General features: G+C 41.5%; 1 protein-coding gene across 2 annotated transcripts in view; it reads right to left on the bottom strand.

Moving 5' to 3' along the window:
• PTPN12 (protein tyrosine phosphatase non-receptor type 12) overlaps nt 1-15369 on the bottom strand; it is a 65078-nt gene extending 49709 nt beyond the window's left edge. The window contains exon 1 of one of the 2 annotated variants that reach the window (XM_048500006.1): nt 14978-15369. In XM_048500006.1, the coding sequence (XP_048355963.1) occupies nt 14978-15076 (99 nt within the window). In that variant the 5' untranslated portion in view covers nt 15077-15369. The remainder of the gene's footprint in view (nt 1-14977) is intronic. The other variant, XM_048500008.1, reaches the window with a different exon arrangement.
• Nucleotides 15370-15853: the final 484 nt, after the last annotated feature.

Below are 15853 nucleotides of genomic sequence, written 5' to 3'. Positions count from 1 at the left end.
TTCACTCTGAAGTTGGAAGAATCTGAAGAAAATGAGAAGCCAGAGGTGTTAGGGGCTGTGTTGAACACAGGTCTTGCCATTGTGCGCAGACCTTCTACTGGAAGCATCAAATAGGAAACCCAAACAAAACTATTAATTCTATCATTTTAGGTTGTCGTTTTCACAATGCAGGTTACAAGCTCAGGTTTATCTTTGCACTGAATAGCCTGAACACAGGAATTCTACATTTTATTATAGGTTTGCAAATAACTACTCACCTGTTTGCTTAAGTATAAGTTATCCTCAGGCAACCCTGAGCCCCTGATTCAAAACAACAATCTCCAGCACACATTTAAACATGGCCAAAAAAATTGGCCTTTACATATCTTCCACTCAGTACTGGCCAAGTTTTGTGACTGTGCATGAGCTGAAGCTTCACTTTTGCACAGAAGCCTCCGGCCATGTTTTACAAAAACTGCAGCTGCCATTGTATCATCATTCCCTCTACAAGTTCCTTACTGTGCTCCTTCGAGTTGCAGCCAACTTTACATTCCTGTACCAATTAAAGGAGACCTATGTGTTCTCAAGATGAAGCATGATCTCCGAGATTACTAGATATGGGCTTACCTTGCCTTTCTATTTACTTTCCTCTCCCTCCACCAATGCAGTAACATGGGATTTGTGTGAGCTGTGATTCCTTCATGGATTTGAAGGAGATGCAGCTGTTCTACAAAATGAAACAGCATGAAAAGCGCTTTATTCCAAGGCTATTACTATAATGTGGGGGTTGTTACGATGACGCAGCCCTGGCACTTGAAACAGGTTCTGAGGCTGAGCCTCATTACGCTGGCCAACTGAAGAGCAGGGACTATTTCAGGAATTGTCCACCTTTAACTGACGAGCCCTGTGGTGAATAAAGTAGACTGCAAATAAGTGACAGTTTGGGCCAAACATTGACAGTGACAGCTACAAGGAGAATAGTTGAAGCAACCCAAGAGGGAATAAAAATCTCAGAAAGTACAAGTCAGGGCCAAATGAATGCCATTGTTGAGAGTTTTAGTTACACAGCCAGCAGTGTGTGAAGTTAATTCAACATGCCACAAGCACACAATTTCTAGGACAACATATTTTTGTTGTTAATGTAAACAACGTTCAGTTAAAAACACCACACAAGGAAACTTGAAAGGAAAAAAATGTATTTCAGAACAACGTTTGGAACAACAAGACTGAACAGCTGGGGAGGCAGGGATGGGGGGACCACAAGCTGCATTTTCCATCAGTAGCTAAACTCCAAATACCTATTGGAGAGACGGCAAGGAAGATACTTTTACTTTTCAAATGGTTTCTGAAGACACAAGGTCAATGAGCACTATGTTCCTACCTATCTTGTATGCAAATTCCCCCTACCCCACCCTGGCTCAGAATAGCATCACGCTATTTTAGACAGTACAAACCCAGACATGCTTCCAAAGTTACCCCTTTTAGACCATCACAAAGGAATGGCACAAGGAATGGAATTTACTTATGCAAACAAATTAGCAATACATCTCAGACTCAAAATATGTGGGGACTATTCCTCAAGAGTAACTGAAAAAGAAAGTAACTGAAAAAGAAAAGCACAGAATTGTTAATTGTTCCCAGAAATCCTGAGAAGACAGAAATAAAAACATGAGTTTCCCATTCATTGTGACTTCACCTACAAGAAGCAAAACTATCTGTATAGTGCTAGAGTTTCCAATAATTACATTGTCATTCAGAAACGGTTTTAAGCTGGGTAGCATGCCAGAATTAAGGAGTAGTATAGCACCCTTTCTGAGAACTTGATGGCTTATTGTGTGCAGTGATTATTACATTTATTGTAGTTGAAGAAACATGTAGCAATAAAGCTAGAGATGAAAGAAGCCTATCTTCAATCTCTGCAAAAAAATCAGATTTTAACAGGAACGTTGAGAACGTTGAGAAGGTAGATTCTAATAGAGAAGGTAGATTCTAATAGAATCCGCACAAAAAGTGTAACCTGAAAAAGCCCCAAAGTTAAAGTTTCAAAATTGTTCTCATCCCAAATAAACCAGACTCCTTTGCTATATGCCTTCTGCAAGCCTTCCCCAACTCTGTATCATTGTTTCCCCATCTCACCACTAGTGTCACAAGATGTTAGGGCAAAGCTACATAAGGAGTATAAAAGGGAGTTTTGCTGAACTCAAGCTCATTTGGTATTGCAGATAAGATGAAAAGATTGCAAAATTGGGCCAGCTGACCTCTTGCTGAATCAAATGAGCAGATTCCTTGCATTCTTAGGCTGGACAGCTCTTCTCATCACTGATGATGGACATACATTAATGGAAACTTGAGAAACCTAAAATATCAACCAGCAGACACTGTCCCTGTCCAAAGATGGAAGCCCCTCTCCCAAATTCTACTTCCTCCTTTTTATTACTATTAGCAAACACTTCAACATACAATAGACAGACACAGACAGACAGATTTTTTAACATTTTGGTTTTTTAAAAAAACATAAACTTTGGCCAGTCCTGAAATGGAAAGATGGGGGGTGGGGGAGAGTGTAGATTTGACTTCTCATCTCTGAGGGAGAAAAGAGAAGTGTATAGGACAATATCAGGATAGTACTGCTAGATTAGGATACTATCTGTGATAGAGACAGCCCACACACATCTACTTATCTTTTTCTGGCAGGGAATCACGCACTGACTAGTCCTATCATTTTTTACTCACCTTTTCCCCTTCAGGGTTGGAAGTGCTTCAGAAAATGGTAGTGTTTGATTGAAAGCACTTCCTCTAAGCCCTTTAACACAGTCAGAAGGTGAAGGATGCCCACTGACTTTATTCCTTTCCAGATACACCCTTCACTAAGGGACTCTAAAATAAATACTGGAGGCAGATTTAAAACTTAAACAGATTAAAGATTTATTAACAGATAGAGGAGATGGAAAAGGAGGAATAACTTGGAGATAGATTTTGATGAGGTAAATAAGGCAGGAGGCAGGATAAACAGACATACACTATACAGAAAAGGTTAGCACAGAAGTTCAGAGGTTTTATGTCTCAGCACAGCACTTAAGATTGTCGGTTTCAGTTCAGCTTAGATGTTATAGTTTCCTAGATGTTTCATAGACTGAACAGTTCCTTCAACTTTACAGATGGTACTGGCTATTGGCTTCTTCACATACAGGATCCTAACACTGGCTTGGTATTTATACACAGGACCCTAACACAGCCCACAGAGTTAGGAAAAACCCTCAAAATAAAACAATCTCTCTACTGATGTACACCAAAGCAAATCCCAATAACCCAGATGGACTGGTATACAGGAATCCTTCTTTCATGAAAAGATATTTCAATTGTGGTTCATTATGGCCCTACAGCTTGACCCTCCAATAAACTCTTACACCAGTATACTCTGCGTGTTTGCTTCCACCCAGTAATCAGGCTGACAACTATAGCAGTTCTACACTTTTGACTGATTACTTCCCTCAGAGATGTTTAGTTTTTCACACAATTAAGACAGACAGTACTTAACAGCAGGAACCCCCAAAACCAAAAAACCTCCCAGATTCTTCTGAAAGGGAGTTAACCTCTTCCCCATCTGCCCTTAACCACTACACCACTGCTGCTCATTAGATTAATTAGTTTAATTAGACCAACAGTCTTACAGGCCATTTTTATATCTACATCTTTTACATTAGATTATAACAGCAACAAATAAGGGAAGAGCCTTTGAAGTTGTTGGGCTACCTTTTGTAACACTGTATCCAAAGAAATGAGAATAAGTCCACCATTCATAAAGTATGTAAAACCTCTCTGGTCCCTACAAGCATTTGGCTGTTTTTCTGATGCGATGTTGAAGGTTCATGGAGATTATTTTGCTTATATGTATTTTTATTCTTTGTAAAGTGCTTAGAGTACTTTAAAAAATCTTAAGAAAAGAGTTGTTTCCCATTCTGTATTACTATACTGCTCAGAAAGAACAATAGTGTTTTACTGATAAAGGAGACCAACATAAGTATATAAAAATGAAGAAGTAGCCATCCCCATGCCAATAAGATTCTAACAGACAGTTATAGTTGCAGATTAAGGAGTTGTTCAAAAGAATGAAATCTGTGTCCTAAAGATGCAGAAGTATTAAAATAGTAAAAAGGGAAAGTGAAGCAGAGCACATATCAAAGTACACAGAAGAACCCATACTCTAAATGCTTTATTTGGTAGCAGTGAATGGTTTTGTGCTCAGTATAATGTCACATTCATCCCTTCAATAATAATAACAGAAAATTTGTAACCACCAGGCTGAAGACTAAAAAAATACAAGGAATTTTATAACATCATAGCAGTGTTGAAAAATTATTTCAAAGCAATTTTGTACAATACAGGTACATAGGAACACAGTAAATATTTTTTTCTTTTTTAACACAACAGCAACAGCTAGCCAGAATCTAGATAATTACTGGCCCCGTGAAACCTTCAAGGCTGTTCTGTAAAACAAAATAAAAAACATGTTAAACAAAACATCACTATATACAGGGAACACCAATTCCAAAATATGAAAATACTTACAAGCAAAGAACAGGGATTTTGTACAAAATTGCTTTGAAATAATTTTTTAACACTGCTATGATGTTATAAAATTCCTTGTATTTTTTAGTCTTCAGCCTGGTGGGTACAAATTTTCTCTTATCATTATTGTGGGTGTACCTTCCCCTTAATCTTTAGTATGGAGACATTCATCCCTTCAGCATGGCTGAAAGAACAGCAGTCAACAACACTCAAAAACATGAAGTGCAACAAAGTAGAACCAGCATAGTCAAAAGTGAACAAAGGACAGCAGGTAAATACTGCAGGCCACAATCTATGGCTCCATTCTAATGGTGAAGCTGACTACTAGTACTCGTGCCACTGTTGGAACAGATTCACAGAATCCACCCCAGCAGACGTAAGTGTAGAATGAAAGAACACTGAAAACGAATTCAGTAAAGGAGAACTGGCTTGCAGAAGGGATGAGGAAACCAGAATAGCATTATTGTCCGGAGAAATTAGTATTTGACACAAATTTAAAATGAAAAGCACAGGTTAGCTTTTTTTGATAGATGTCACACTGTCCTAAAAAACCTAAAATGAGTAAGAGGCACAACATCAAAACTGAAAGCATCTATACATCTGATAGTAATGAAACTCAAAATATATATATACTAGTTGATGGTTCCATTTTTTTGCACAGTCTACTGTTCCTGAAGAAGTACAGATGAATACATACTGGTTGAATCAATTATCAGAGTTCCTAACATGCTGCATGAGCAAAAGCTGGTGAAAGAGCCATTGCTAAAAGGGCACTAAAAGTTAGGAAATTCAGTCATTTCAGAGCAAATGTTATTCTGAACTACCATGGAGAAACTCTCCATGTCTTGAACCAGATTGGAATTATTAGCACATGAAAGGATTAGCACGAGAGAATTGCAAGAGCAAACTGGGTGATGAGGTAGGCACAAAGCAACGTGGCAAAAGCATGTCTACTGATCACATGCACCATAATGTTTCCCACATCTCCTCCATTCCATCTCCAGTCATCATGCTCCGGAATTCATTCATGAAACCTGAAGAAGCTGAAATCCTTCAATGTCATATGACAAGGGATGTCGGTAATAGCGATAGGGCTGTGGATGCCTCATAGTTCTGCAGGCTCAGAGAGGATGATGCTTCCTTAAGAACCCTTCATCTTGGATGAGGTGTTACTTGCAACCATGATATCCACAATCCAAACTGGTTCCCAACATTAAGATAGAGACTGAATGTACTGCAGTTGGAACTTGAAAGTACTGAAGCAGTGCAGGCCTAATGGATTGTGGATATTATGATTATAAGTAACATCTCATCCAAGATTAAGGGTTCTTAAGGAAGCATCATCCTCTGTGAGCCTGCAGTACTATGAGGCATCCACAGCCCTATCAATATAGCCAACATTAAGCCTGCACGGCTTCAGTACTTTCAAGTTCCAACTGCAGTACATTCAGTCTCTATCTTGAGGTTGAGAACCAGTTTGGTATAGTGGTTAAGAGCGGAAGATTCTAATAAGGAGGATGGAGTTCAATTCCACTCTCTTCCACATGAAGCTTATTCAGTGATCTTGGGCCAGTCACAGCTCTCTCAGAACTCTCTCAGTCCTAACAGAGACAGGAAATTGCAAACCACCTCTGAACGTCTCTTGTCTTGAAAACCCTATGGGATTGCCATAGGTCAGTTGTCAGGTCAGAACACACAAGCACACTCTGATGTTATTTAGGACAGATGTGACACAGGGGTAACACATCTTAACTTTGGGAACCAAAATTGTTCATCCAAAGCAGATATTGCAGCAGCCATCCTAGAAACTGGGTAAGGATAAAGCTCCACAATACATATATGCTACCTACACATGGAAGCTCCTGTGCCCCTTCATAATATGCACATGGTAACTTGCAAAGACCACCTTTGAGAAGAGAGATGAGATGTTGGAGAGAATACAGAAGAATTGAATTCTGCCTCAGCAGTGACTCTGCAGAGGTCTGGCTCAGGAAAAACAGCAGAGCAGAAGAGTGAAGGGCACCTCTGCCTGGTAGTATGGCAGAGCCTTTTAGGTCCATCTCTGGGAGAGAAGAGAGTGTTCAATTGTTAGGTCTGTCTCAGGTGATGAGCAGACCTTGTGGAAGTTAGTCTGATTCTAGGGAAAGGACAGACTGGTGTGGGTGGAATCCTGTGGATGAGAGAGGATCTAACCTAGTGGCTAGTCGGCAAAAGTCTGCTTATGCCTGAATCCATTGTAGAAAAGTCCAACTATTCTCTCATAAGCAGTTTAAATTTTTGCATCTCAGACAGGTTTGTTCTTTAAAAGCAACCTGTATATAAATAAATCTTCTTAGTAGGCTATATATTAATTCAGCCTCAGGGATCCTAATAATCTTCTTGTTTAACACAAAATTTCCCTTATAGCAGCAAACCCAAGCCCTATACATGCACTACCTGTAGAACATCTGGTGACAGAGGGAAAAGTTTATAGCTCAAAATGAACGTACATCCCAAAAACCTTAGGAAGTTGCATATATCCCTCCAATAGGGAAAAAAAAGATTTGTCACAGTTACCATAAGTCAGCTGTGATTTGATAGAACACACAAACCCTGATCTGACATGTGGGTAATACATCTCAACTTTGGGGCCAAGAAAATTTGTTCATCTAAAGCAGATAGTGCAGCAGTCCTAACAAGAATGAAGTTTGTTGATATGGAAAAAACTCCATATTACACACTATATGCCGCCTACACACAGAAGATCCTGTGCCCCTTTGTAATACATACAGGGTAGTCTGCAAAGACAAAATGTGTGAATGCTTTCTTCATTGTGGTAGTTTGTGTTTTCTAAGTAACTGACAAACTGTTCTGCTTGCTTCTGTGAAACAGATACTGACAACTCAAAGAACCTCTAGCAACATCTTCAAATTCTACATGTAACATTTAGTCCAACATACAGAAGAGTCATGAATCAACAGGCACCTTGCAGCACTGACAGCTTGCTGGATTATGCCGCACTTACTCTGTTGTTTTTCTTTATATAATCTGTGTGCTGTTAGTGAACACATTTTATACACACAGGAGTATCAACCTCTTCTTGTATGAGGCTAACACTGCTTCAACTAACTTTTCTTTTTGATGTTACCTTTTCTGTAACAACCACGTGCAGACCATAGATCCAGTACCATATCTCACCATATATAATTCACTAAGCGCCAACCAATCACAATCTTCTGACGACGAACCCCGCCCCGCCCCCCACGAATTACAGCACGGTACTTCGTCCTGTGCACCCATTGGGGGAATGTCTGTCTCTCGCCCATCTTCCCCCCGATGCAACTGCAAGGATGTTCCGGGAGCCAGGGAAGCAGTCAGCCAGGTGCAACCATGCTCATTTATGGGGATGCCTGAGCAATAGAGGGCAAGTGTCAGGCTTAGCAGCAACTTCCTACGGACCTACGCCAAGTCAGATGGTCTCCAGCAAGGAGCCCTTCACCTGGGGGCAGCTGGGTTTATGGGTGGAGGTGGCTGGCTGGTATATGGCAACTGAAAATCTCGGAGTCCAAGCAAACGGGCCGCTGGGGAATGGAGGAGGCTGAATTGAAAGCATAACAAATGTTGGGGAAAACGCACTGAACGCGGTGAGTTTATATAGACTAATACAACTCCCTACAGCAACTCACTAGCAGTTACCCTCACGTTTTTTCAAAACTAGGAAAAGATTCTGTGTAGAATTATAGGCACGCATCAAGGATACTCTACTTCATACTGCACTCCATCACAAGATGGATTCTAGAAAAAAATAGAAGTGTACTGATTGCATAGAAGCATGGCTTATACTCCTCAACATGTGTTGCATGGATGTTCATGTCTCAAAGGTGGGCCCTTCAGAAACTAACAGTTGCCTCGGAACACTGGCCGAGTGAAGACCTTGGGCAAAAATTGACTTTAAGGGTTCCATAAATCAAAACTGCCCCTTTGCAGATGGCTATTTATCTTTAATCATGGCATCATCAGACAGCAAAGGTAGGAGTTAAGCCTCCACAGTATGCCTTTGACTCAAATCTGCTTATCCAAGACTGTGCTAACAAAAGTTGCCAAAAACAGTACTCTAACCAACCAAACAGATTTGTCAGTTGTACTATACTGATATTTACTCGGCTGTATAAAAATGGAAAAAATGTCTAGCTATCTGAAACTGCCATCCCAGAAACAAGTATGAGAAATCAAATGTCTAAGTAAAATGGCTACATTACCAGGTGTAAGATCCTAAGCAGCACTATTTTTGTGCACAAACAATTGACCTGAGACCTGAAAATCAAAATTTTAATGACAAGAACAATTTTATACCTACATAAAATTAAAGAACAGAATTCTTAGAGTCTACGTTTTACCAACTGCACTCTTATATTTATGCTAAACAAGGCTTTAAGACAGTGCCCAATTTTTAATAGCAGAAACCTGTTTCCAAATACTATTTTAATTCAGATTTCATTCAATTTGAGAACAGCCTTATGTATAATAACTGCACCTCAGTTGCATTCATCATCCTGCTTGATCTGCCAGTGCTTAGCTCTGGCCATGAACCACTTGTTCCTTAGATTTATGACTAGGAAAAAAATGCCTTCAGGTAAAAAATATCACTTCAAGAAAAGAAAAATACTTATCCGCTTGCTATGCACTTTAATATACACTGTACTATAAAACTTTAAAAAAAACCCTTCCAGCACCAAAATTAACCACTGGCATTCATTGGGAAGTGGCATTTCACAGTGAACATCCCTTACAGCTTAACAAAGCAAGAAATCAGCTACAACTGAATGCTTAGGCAGCCCAGGAAATTAACCAGTGTACGCCTGCCTTAAACAATGACTACAAGAAACTTTGAGAACATGGATGCCATATATTGTACAACTAAAGCAAAGATTTTTCGGATGGTTTCCACTACACCGGTATGATATCAAGCGCTGCCATTGTGTGCAGAAAGAACAAAGTGAACATCCTGACAAGAAGGATCTTTTTTTTCATTCTGCCACACCAAGAGAATGGCAACTGCCTCATTATGCATGATTAATTACCCCATCCCAAGTATGCATTAACAGCAATGCTCTGCAAATCCAGCAAGTTAACACTGTTAACTTTCAATAATCTTTTCAATAATAGCTATTGATAATTACTTTCAGAGGGCAACCATGCAGGCCTGCAGTAGAACATCTAGATTCCAGTCCAGCAGAACCTTAGAGACCAACAAGACTTTTAGGGTACAGTCTTTGGAGAGTCAAAATGTAGGAAGTTTTCAGCCAAATCCAGAGAAGGGTGCTCAACCTGCCCATGGAGGCAGCACAGGGCTGCACCAGCAGATTTGCCCTCCCTGGGGCACTCTCCCTGGCGGAAGGGCAAATCCACCAGAGAGTGGCTGCCATGCCCTTCACTGTGGGCAGACAAAGTGCAAAGCACCCTATCTGCACTCCTGCACCCCATCCGCCTCAGCCAGCATTAGCCATCGTTAGCTGGCTTCCAACTGGCCTTTGCCTGCTGAAAAGCAGACGCAGGGGGTTTAAGCTTACGCCACCATTTCGGATGGCATAAGCCCATAGAGCCCAATAGAGCCTTTTCAGCTGAAGGGAAGCTTTTTTGCTTTTTCTGCCTCCCCGAGCTGCTGAGAAGCCCTCTTGGAGGCAACATGCTAGGGGATCTGGATTGGGCTGTTAGTCTCTCAAAATCTTATGCACTGAAAATCATGTTGGTCTCTAAGATGCTACTGAACTCAAATCTAATTGTTGTAATACTTACTATACAGTATCAATTCACAGCTTGTTGCATTTCACCGAAAATATGTTACTGGTGAATAAGAGATAAGGAGCCAAGAATTAAATCTGTATGAAGGGGGGAAAGCTCACAAGACAGGCAAGGTACCTCTCTACTCAAGGAACACACTCAAATGCACAGTAGAACGAACAATATACTACACACAGAGTTATAGGTATTTCAGTACACTAGAGAACCAAATAACACACTCCACAAGCCTAGCAAGGCATTTAGCTTTTTAGAGTACATGCACCCGTCACTGTAAGCTGCTTTCAAAATTCAAGGGAGTGCTTGTACTTTGGCCAATGAAAAAATACCACTTTATCTATTAAAGGATGTGGGAAAAATATTTTAGTAACCTCCCCCCCAATCCAGAATAGAATCCTTTCTATTATTAGGCTCCATCCTGGCTAGAACTAGCATTATGGGAAACAGCAATTCTCTTTTTTCTCCACTGTGCCTCAGGCTTAGCTGTAGCAGTATATGCAGGCTGTGTAAATATTACTACCATTCAACATTTATTTAACTCACTCATGCAGGCTCACTAAAACAGCAGTTTTCTGTCACCATAGACTCATAATTTACATTAGACAGACAAGGACAAGAGATTTCAAGGACAGAAAATCCAGGCTAAGGTTCAACGTAAGGAAGTATGTTTTCAGTGACGACTTGGGAACAAGATAGGGAAGTTACCCAAGGAGGCAGAGGAAACAATATTGTAGAAGGTACAGGCATTGTCTCAGAAAATTTTCAGCAGCTGTTATTTCAGTCAGGTTTGAAAATATACATTGGTTAGAATTCCCATTCCTATTAAACACTGCTCCTTCCCATGAACTACAATCAAACTGACATGTGAAGATGCCCACTAAGACAAGATTGTAATTTTCAGTAACAGGTAGCAAAACAGGTAAGCTTGTGCCAAACAGATAAAAGGGAACATTATAAGTTAAGGAAAGTGTGAAAACTTACTTGAGCCCTTAGGATTACTGAAGCCAGAAGGAAAGCAGAAGGGAGGAATAACACAGCATTTCCACAGAGACAATGACTTATGCCCAAGGAATGTAACTTTTTGTCTTGCCCTTTCTGTGGAAGTCTGAATTCCTCTCCCCCGCCCCCCCCCCCCGCCACAAAAAAATATTGTGCTGCTGCAAGTGTGGGGACCCCAGGAACAGAATGTCAGAGAGCATTTCAGCTGCCCTGGGATGGGGAATCTTAGAATGCAATTCTATGTAGGGAGAGGTCCTTGCACCCACAAAATGTGACATTGGATCCAACCCAGGACACTAGCAAGGCACATTTCTAGCATTGGCATAATAAAAACTATGCCAGGACTGGCATAATAAAAATTATATAAGTTATATTTGTGTGTCAAATGACTATAAGCTGCTTTGAGATACAATTTTTTAGTTTTTTAAAAAGCAAATTAAAAATACATTAAACAGTTAAACTAAACAGAGATCAAGGCCAGACACAGAGGCAAATGATGAAACTGACTGAAGTACCAGAATTCAAGGGACACCTGCTATAAAAATCTTGGGGAGAAAAAATCCACTGCCTGAATTTTAGGATGAGTTACACAGAGGCTGTTTAATGGAGACCTGAATGGGTGATTTACCTGTTTATATTACCAATTAAACTAAGAGAACATTATCCCAGGTAATTCTTGACCAAGGTAATTACACCACTGGGTATATGAGGGACGTTATAAAGAGAAAGTGGCAAAATTGGAGGGCAGCAAAAATTCAGCTCAGGCTGGTCCTATAGGTAACATAAAGGTAACAGAGACTAGAAGAGGAACAATAATGGCAGATAGAAAGAAATTTAGAAAGTGACCACAGTGGGGAGCTAAAGCAAGGAGAAGGGTAAAATAATTTAAACATGAATAAGAGTCTCAGCAAGGTGTGCAAAGAGGAAAGAGTTAATCCTGGAGATGCTGAAAAGGAAACAGGAACAAAAATTTTCAGCAGGGAGGTGAGAAAGGAAAAGGCACAAAGATAGTTTGAAGCATAAAAGCTTTAGTCCAGGGAAGATGACAGTTTCTTCAAGCAGAAATAGTGCAGCAGCTCTAGACAGGAGTGTTAGGAAATTAAGAATTCTATTTTTATCATCAGGGTCAATTTTTAATGACTCCAACAATTAGGAAGTGAAGTTGGGGGGAAAACGGTATATCCAATATACTTGGTGTAGAAAGCTAGCTTTGGAAAGTTAGCAGTGTAAAGGCTGTAAGGATTTGAGTGTGTCCATGAGATTACAGAAGGGAGAAACAGGAAACAGAGAACTATCCCTGTGGGGCCATTACAGAGAGCTGGGAGATGATGAAACAGGACACAGAATGAGGGATGAAGAGAACCAAATTTTATAAGCAGTAAATGATTCAATGAGAAATGTTTGATCAGTGATGTCAAAGGCAAAGAAAGCAAGTATTTGAATTCACAAGAAACCTTCAATGGCTCTAAAATGCATGTTACTTCCATACTGCAAGATAAAGCAACAGTCTCCTCTCCTTTTCCCATCACTGTACTTCAAAACCCAAAAGTTCTGCTGCTTTACAACAGGCATGATAGGAACATGTTATTTTACACGAAGTGGCTATTCACTTAAAGGCCCACCCACCCATGCCTTTTTGCAGCCACAGAACTTTAGTCCTCCACAATATAAAATATTTCAGGCACTTTAACAATTACATAAGTGGAGTGAATGCACACATAATGCACACTTTCATGATTCAGTCTCTGTTCCTGTAATTCCAGAAACAACCCACCCTGTGCTTACTAATGGAAAAGCAGGATATTTATCTGGTAAATAAATAGAAGTGTAGCAGCAGTCAAATTGAGATTTTTAACAACTTTTCTGATACTTAACTTACAATACTTACTAGTAATGCTAACCTAGACAGATGTCTGTATTTCAATTAGCAGATTCTGTAGCATCTTAATAGAACAGTACCAGTGATTTATCCATTAGTGGTTATTCCCAATGTCATCTATATGCTTTAGAAGATGAAACAGTGCTTACAGATTTGTATTTTCTGTATGTATAGCAGTATCTATGGCAAGTGTCAGCAGAACAGCGATAATTTAGCCCATTAGCCGAATCTGATCTCCAGCATTCTGAAGTAAAACAGCAGCGTTGGAGAACATGTTATCAAGATGACCATTTAGGGGTAGGCAAACCATGTAAGCTTTTACCAACACTTCTTTTCCTCAGTTCAAATGTTTTTGTATCCACCTTAGAAACAATAAAGTACTTTCAGGCAGCAAGCCATTCTTCTTTCCCATGCCACCTCATCCAGGATGAGGAAACTGTTTCCTGAAGTATACTTCCTCTTCCATGCCCAGACCTGAAACAACTTTCAACACCCCCTTGGTCTTATGCAATATCCTGTAGGCACCTCCCTGTATTTCAGGCAACCCCCAATATGACACTAGCATTAGAGTTTGTGATTCCAACCCCCTGTCAGCTCACAAGATCTTTAAAACCCTGACCTGGATAACCCCAACCAGCCCTACTTCATCAGATCTTGGAAGCTAGGCAGGGTCAGCTCTGGTTTGTATTTGGACGGGAGACCACCAATTCCAGGGTCATGACACAGAAACAGGCAGTGGCAAACCACTTCTGAATATATTTTGTCATGAAAATCCTACTCAGTCAATATAAGGCAGCTAAGATGGCAAAAAAAAAAAGGGGGGGGGGGCTACCAGCACAATACAAAGGAATATGGCCAGATTTCCAGTTGGTTAAACTCAAATCCCTTATCTAGTACAAAAGAGCCCTGATGTTTCCATATGAAGAGCACCAAAACAAATTAGTGGTCTGATTGATCAAGGCTAGGAATGAAGGATGGAAAAAGCTGCTCTTCACAAAGAGGGAACAACTACAAGCCATTTAGCTAAACATGGTTACAGACCATTTCTATGTATACTCTGATTATTTACAGCTGTTTTGTAAGGTGAAAGGATGAGAGGACACAGCTGAAGATTTCAGATGGGGAAAAGAGCCAGTGGGACCACTGACCCCCACCCCATGGAAACACAAGTGAAGATTTTCAACTAGGAGAGAAGCAGCTAAAAAGGGGGGGATCAGTTTTCAAGTGGCCTTTCTGCAGAAAGGAAGATAAATCAGTCGGATTGCTAGGATTATAGTAGGCTAAAGCATGTTAAGGGGAGAAAGACTGAGGAAAGAACAGCCTACCCTCAGACTTGCCTCTATTCTTTTGACTTCCTGGGGATGGGAGTGTCCAAGGGTTTTTTGTTTTTTTTTAAATTCAGGATAAGAAATGAGCACCACAAGCATTATTTTTTTAAAAGCCCGAGAAAGCACACTATACATTGCAAGGAATGCAGTTAACCCCCTCAATAAACTAATCGGAGACAGACATTTATGACAAGAGAAAAAAGGATGCAGCCCTTCCTTTAACCCCCCCCCCCTTTTCTCCCCACACCCTCACATGGGAAAGAGAGCAGACACGCCAAGAGGAAGACCCAGGATGGAGCTACTGAGGTGTGCCTGACCAGGGACGGCTCCCGCGCACCCTCCTCTCCCGCCCCCGCCCGAAAAAAGGGCAGGACCCTGTCCCACTAAGCAAGACTGTGTTACCCTTATTACCATTATCTTCCCGCGGACAGCCACCAGCCCCTACCATGAACTCGGCGGCGAAGTTGTCCTCCCCGTTGTTGTCCGCGTTCTTCATAGCCTGGACACGCTGGATGAATTTCCTCAGGATCTCCTCTTGCTCCATCCTCCCTCCTTCCTCCCCTCCGAACAGGAGAGCCGCAGCTTGAGCAGCCGCCCCACCGACCGGCTTTCTGGCTGCGGCTTTTCCTTCCGCCGCCGCCGCCGCCGCCGCCCCGGCCCTCTCTCCCTCGACCCTCCCTCGGGGGATGGCGGGCCCCCCTCAACGCTGCCCGGCCCCCCGTGCCATTCTTCCCCCTTCAGAGCCGCCGCCGCCACCAGCCCCTCCCGCCTTCCCTTCCCTAACGCGGCAACCACCGACACCAAAGACTGAAAAGGCGACGAGGCATCCTCCTCTCCCTTCCGCGCAGGCGCAAGAACATCCTCTCCCTCCCACTAACATGTTGATCTGCCGCGCCCGTGAATGACGCCCCGCCATTGGGTCCACCTATCGTCTCTTCGCTATGATTGGCTTCTCTGCTTGTCAGTCCGCTCGCCTCTGTTTTCTGATCACTATAGCTCTGGAGAAACTTCCTTTTTTTCCCCTCCCCCTTCTACTTACATTCCCTGGATAGGACCTTCCCTTAAGGATGATACACTGGACTCTGGGATGTTCCATTTCAGGAGCGGGGGGGAGGAAGGAGGGAGGGAGGAAAGGTGCAGAGGAGAAATTGATCGATGGAACTTGGCAGGATCGAAAACAAGTAGGGAGATTGGTGGCGAGTTTGATTTCAGTGGCCAAGAGGTGCCTTGTGAGTGGCGTCTCCTTCCCACATGCATAAAAAACTGTTTGCCAAATGGTTGAGAAATATGGGAATATTAGAGAATCTAAATCATGTTTACT

The sequence above is a fragment of the Sphaerodactylus townsendi genome, linkage group LG06 (genome assembly GCF_021028975.2).
Source record: "Sphaerodactylus townsendi isolate TG3544 linkage group LG06, MPM_Stown_v2.3, whole genome shotgun sequence".
Classification (NCBI taxonomy): domain Eukaryota; kingdom Metazoa; phylum Chordata; class Lepidosauria; order Squamata; family Sphaerodactylidae; genus Sphaerodactylus; species Sphaerodactylus townsendi.
This window is presented reverse-complemented; position numbering and strand designations above follow the sequence as displayed.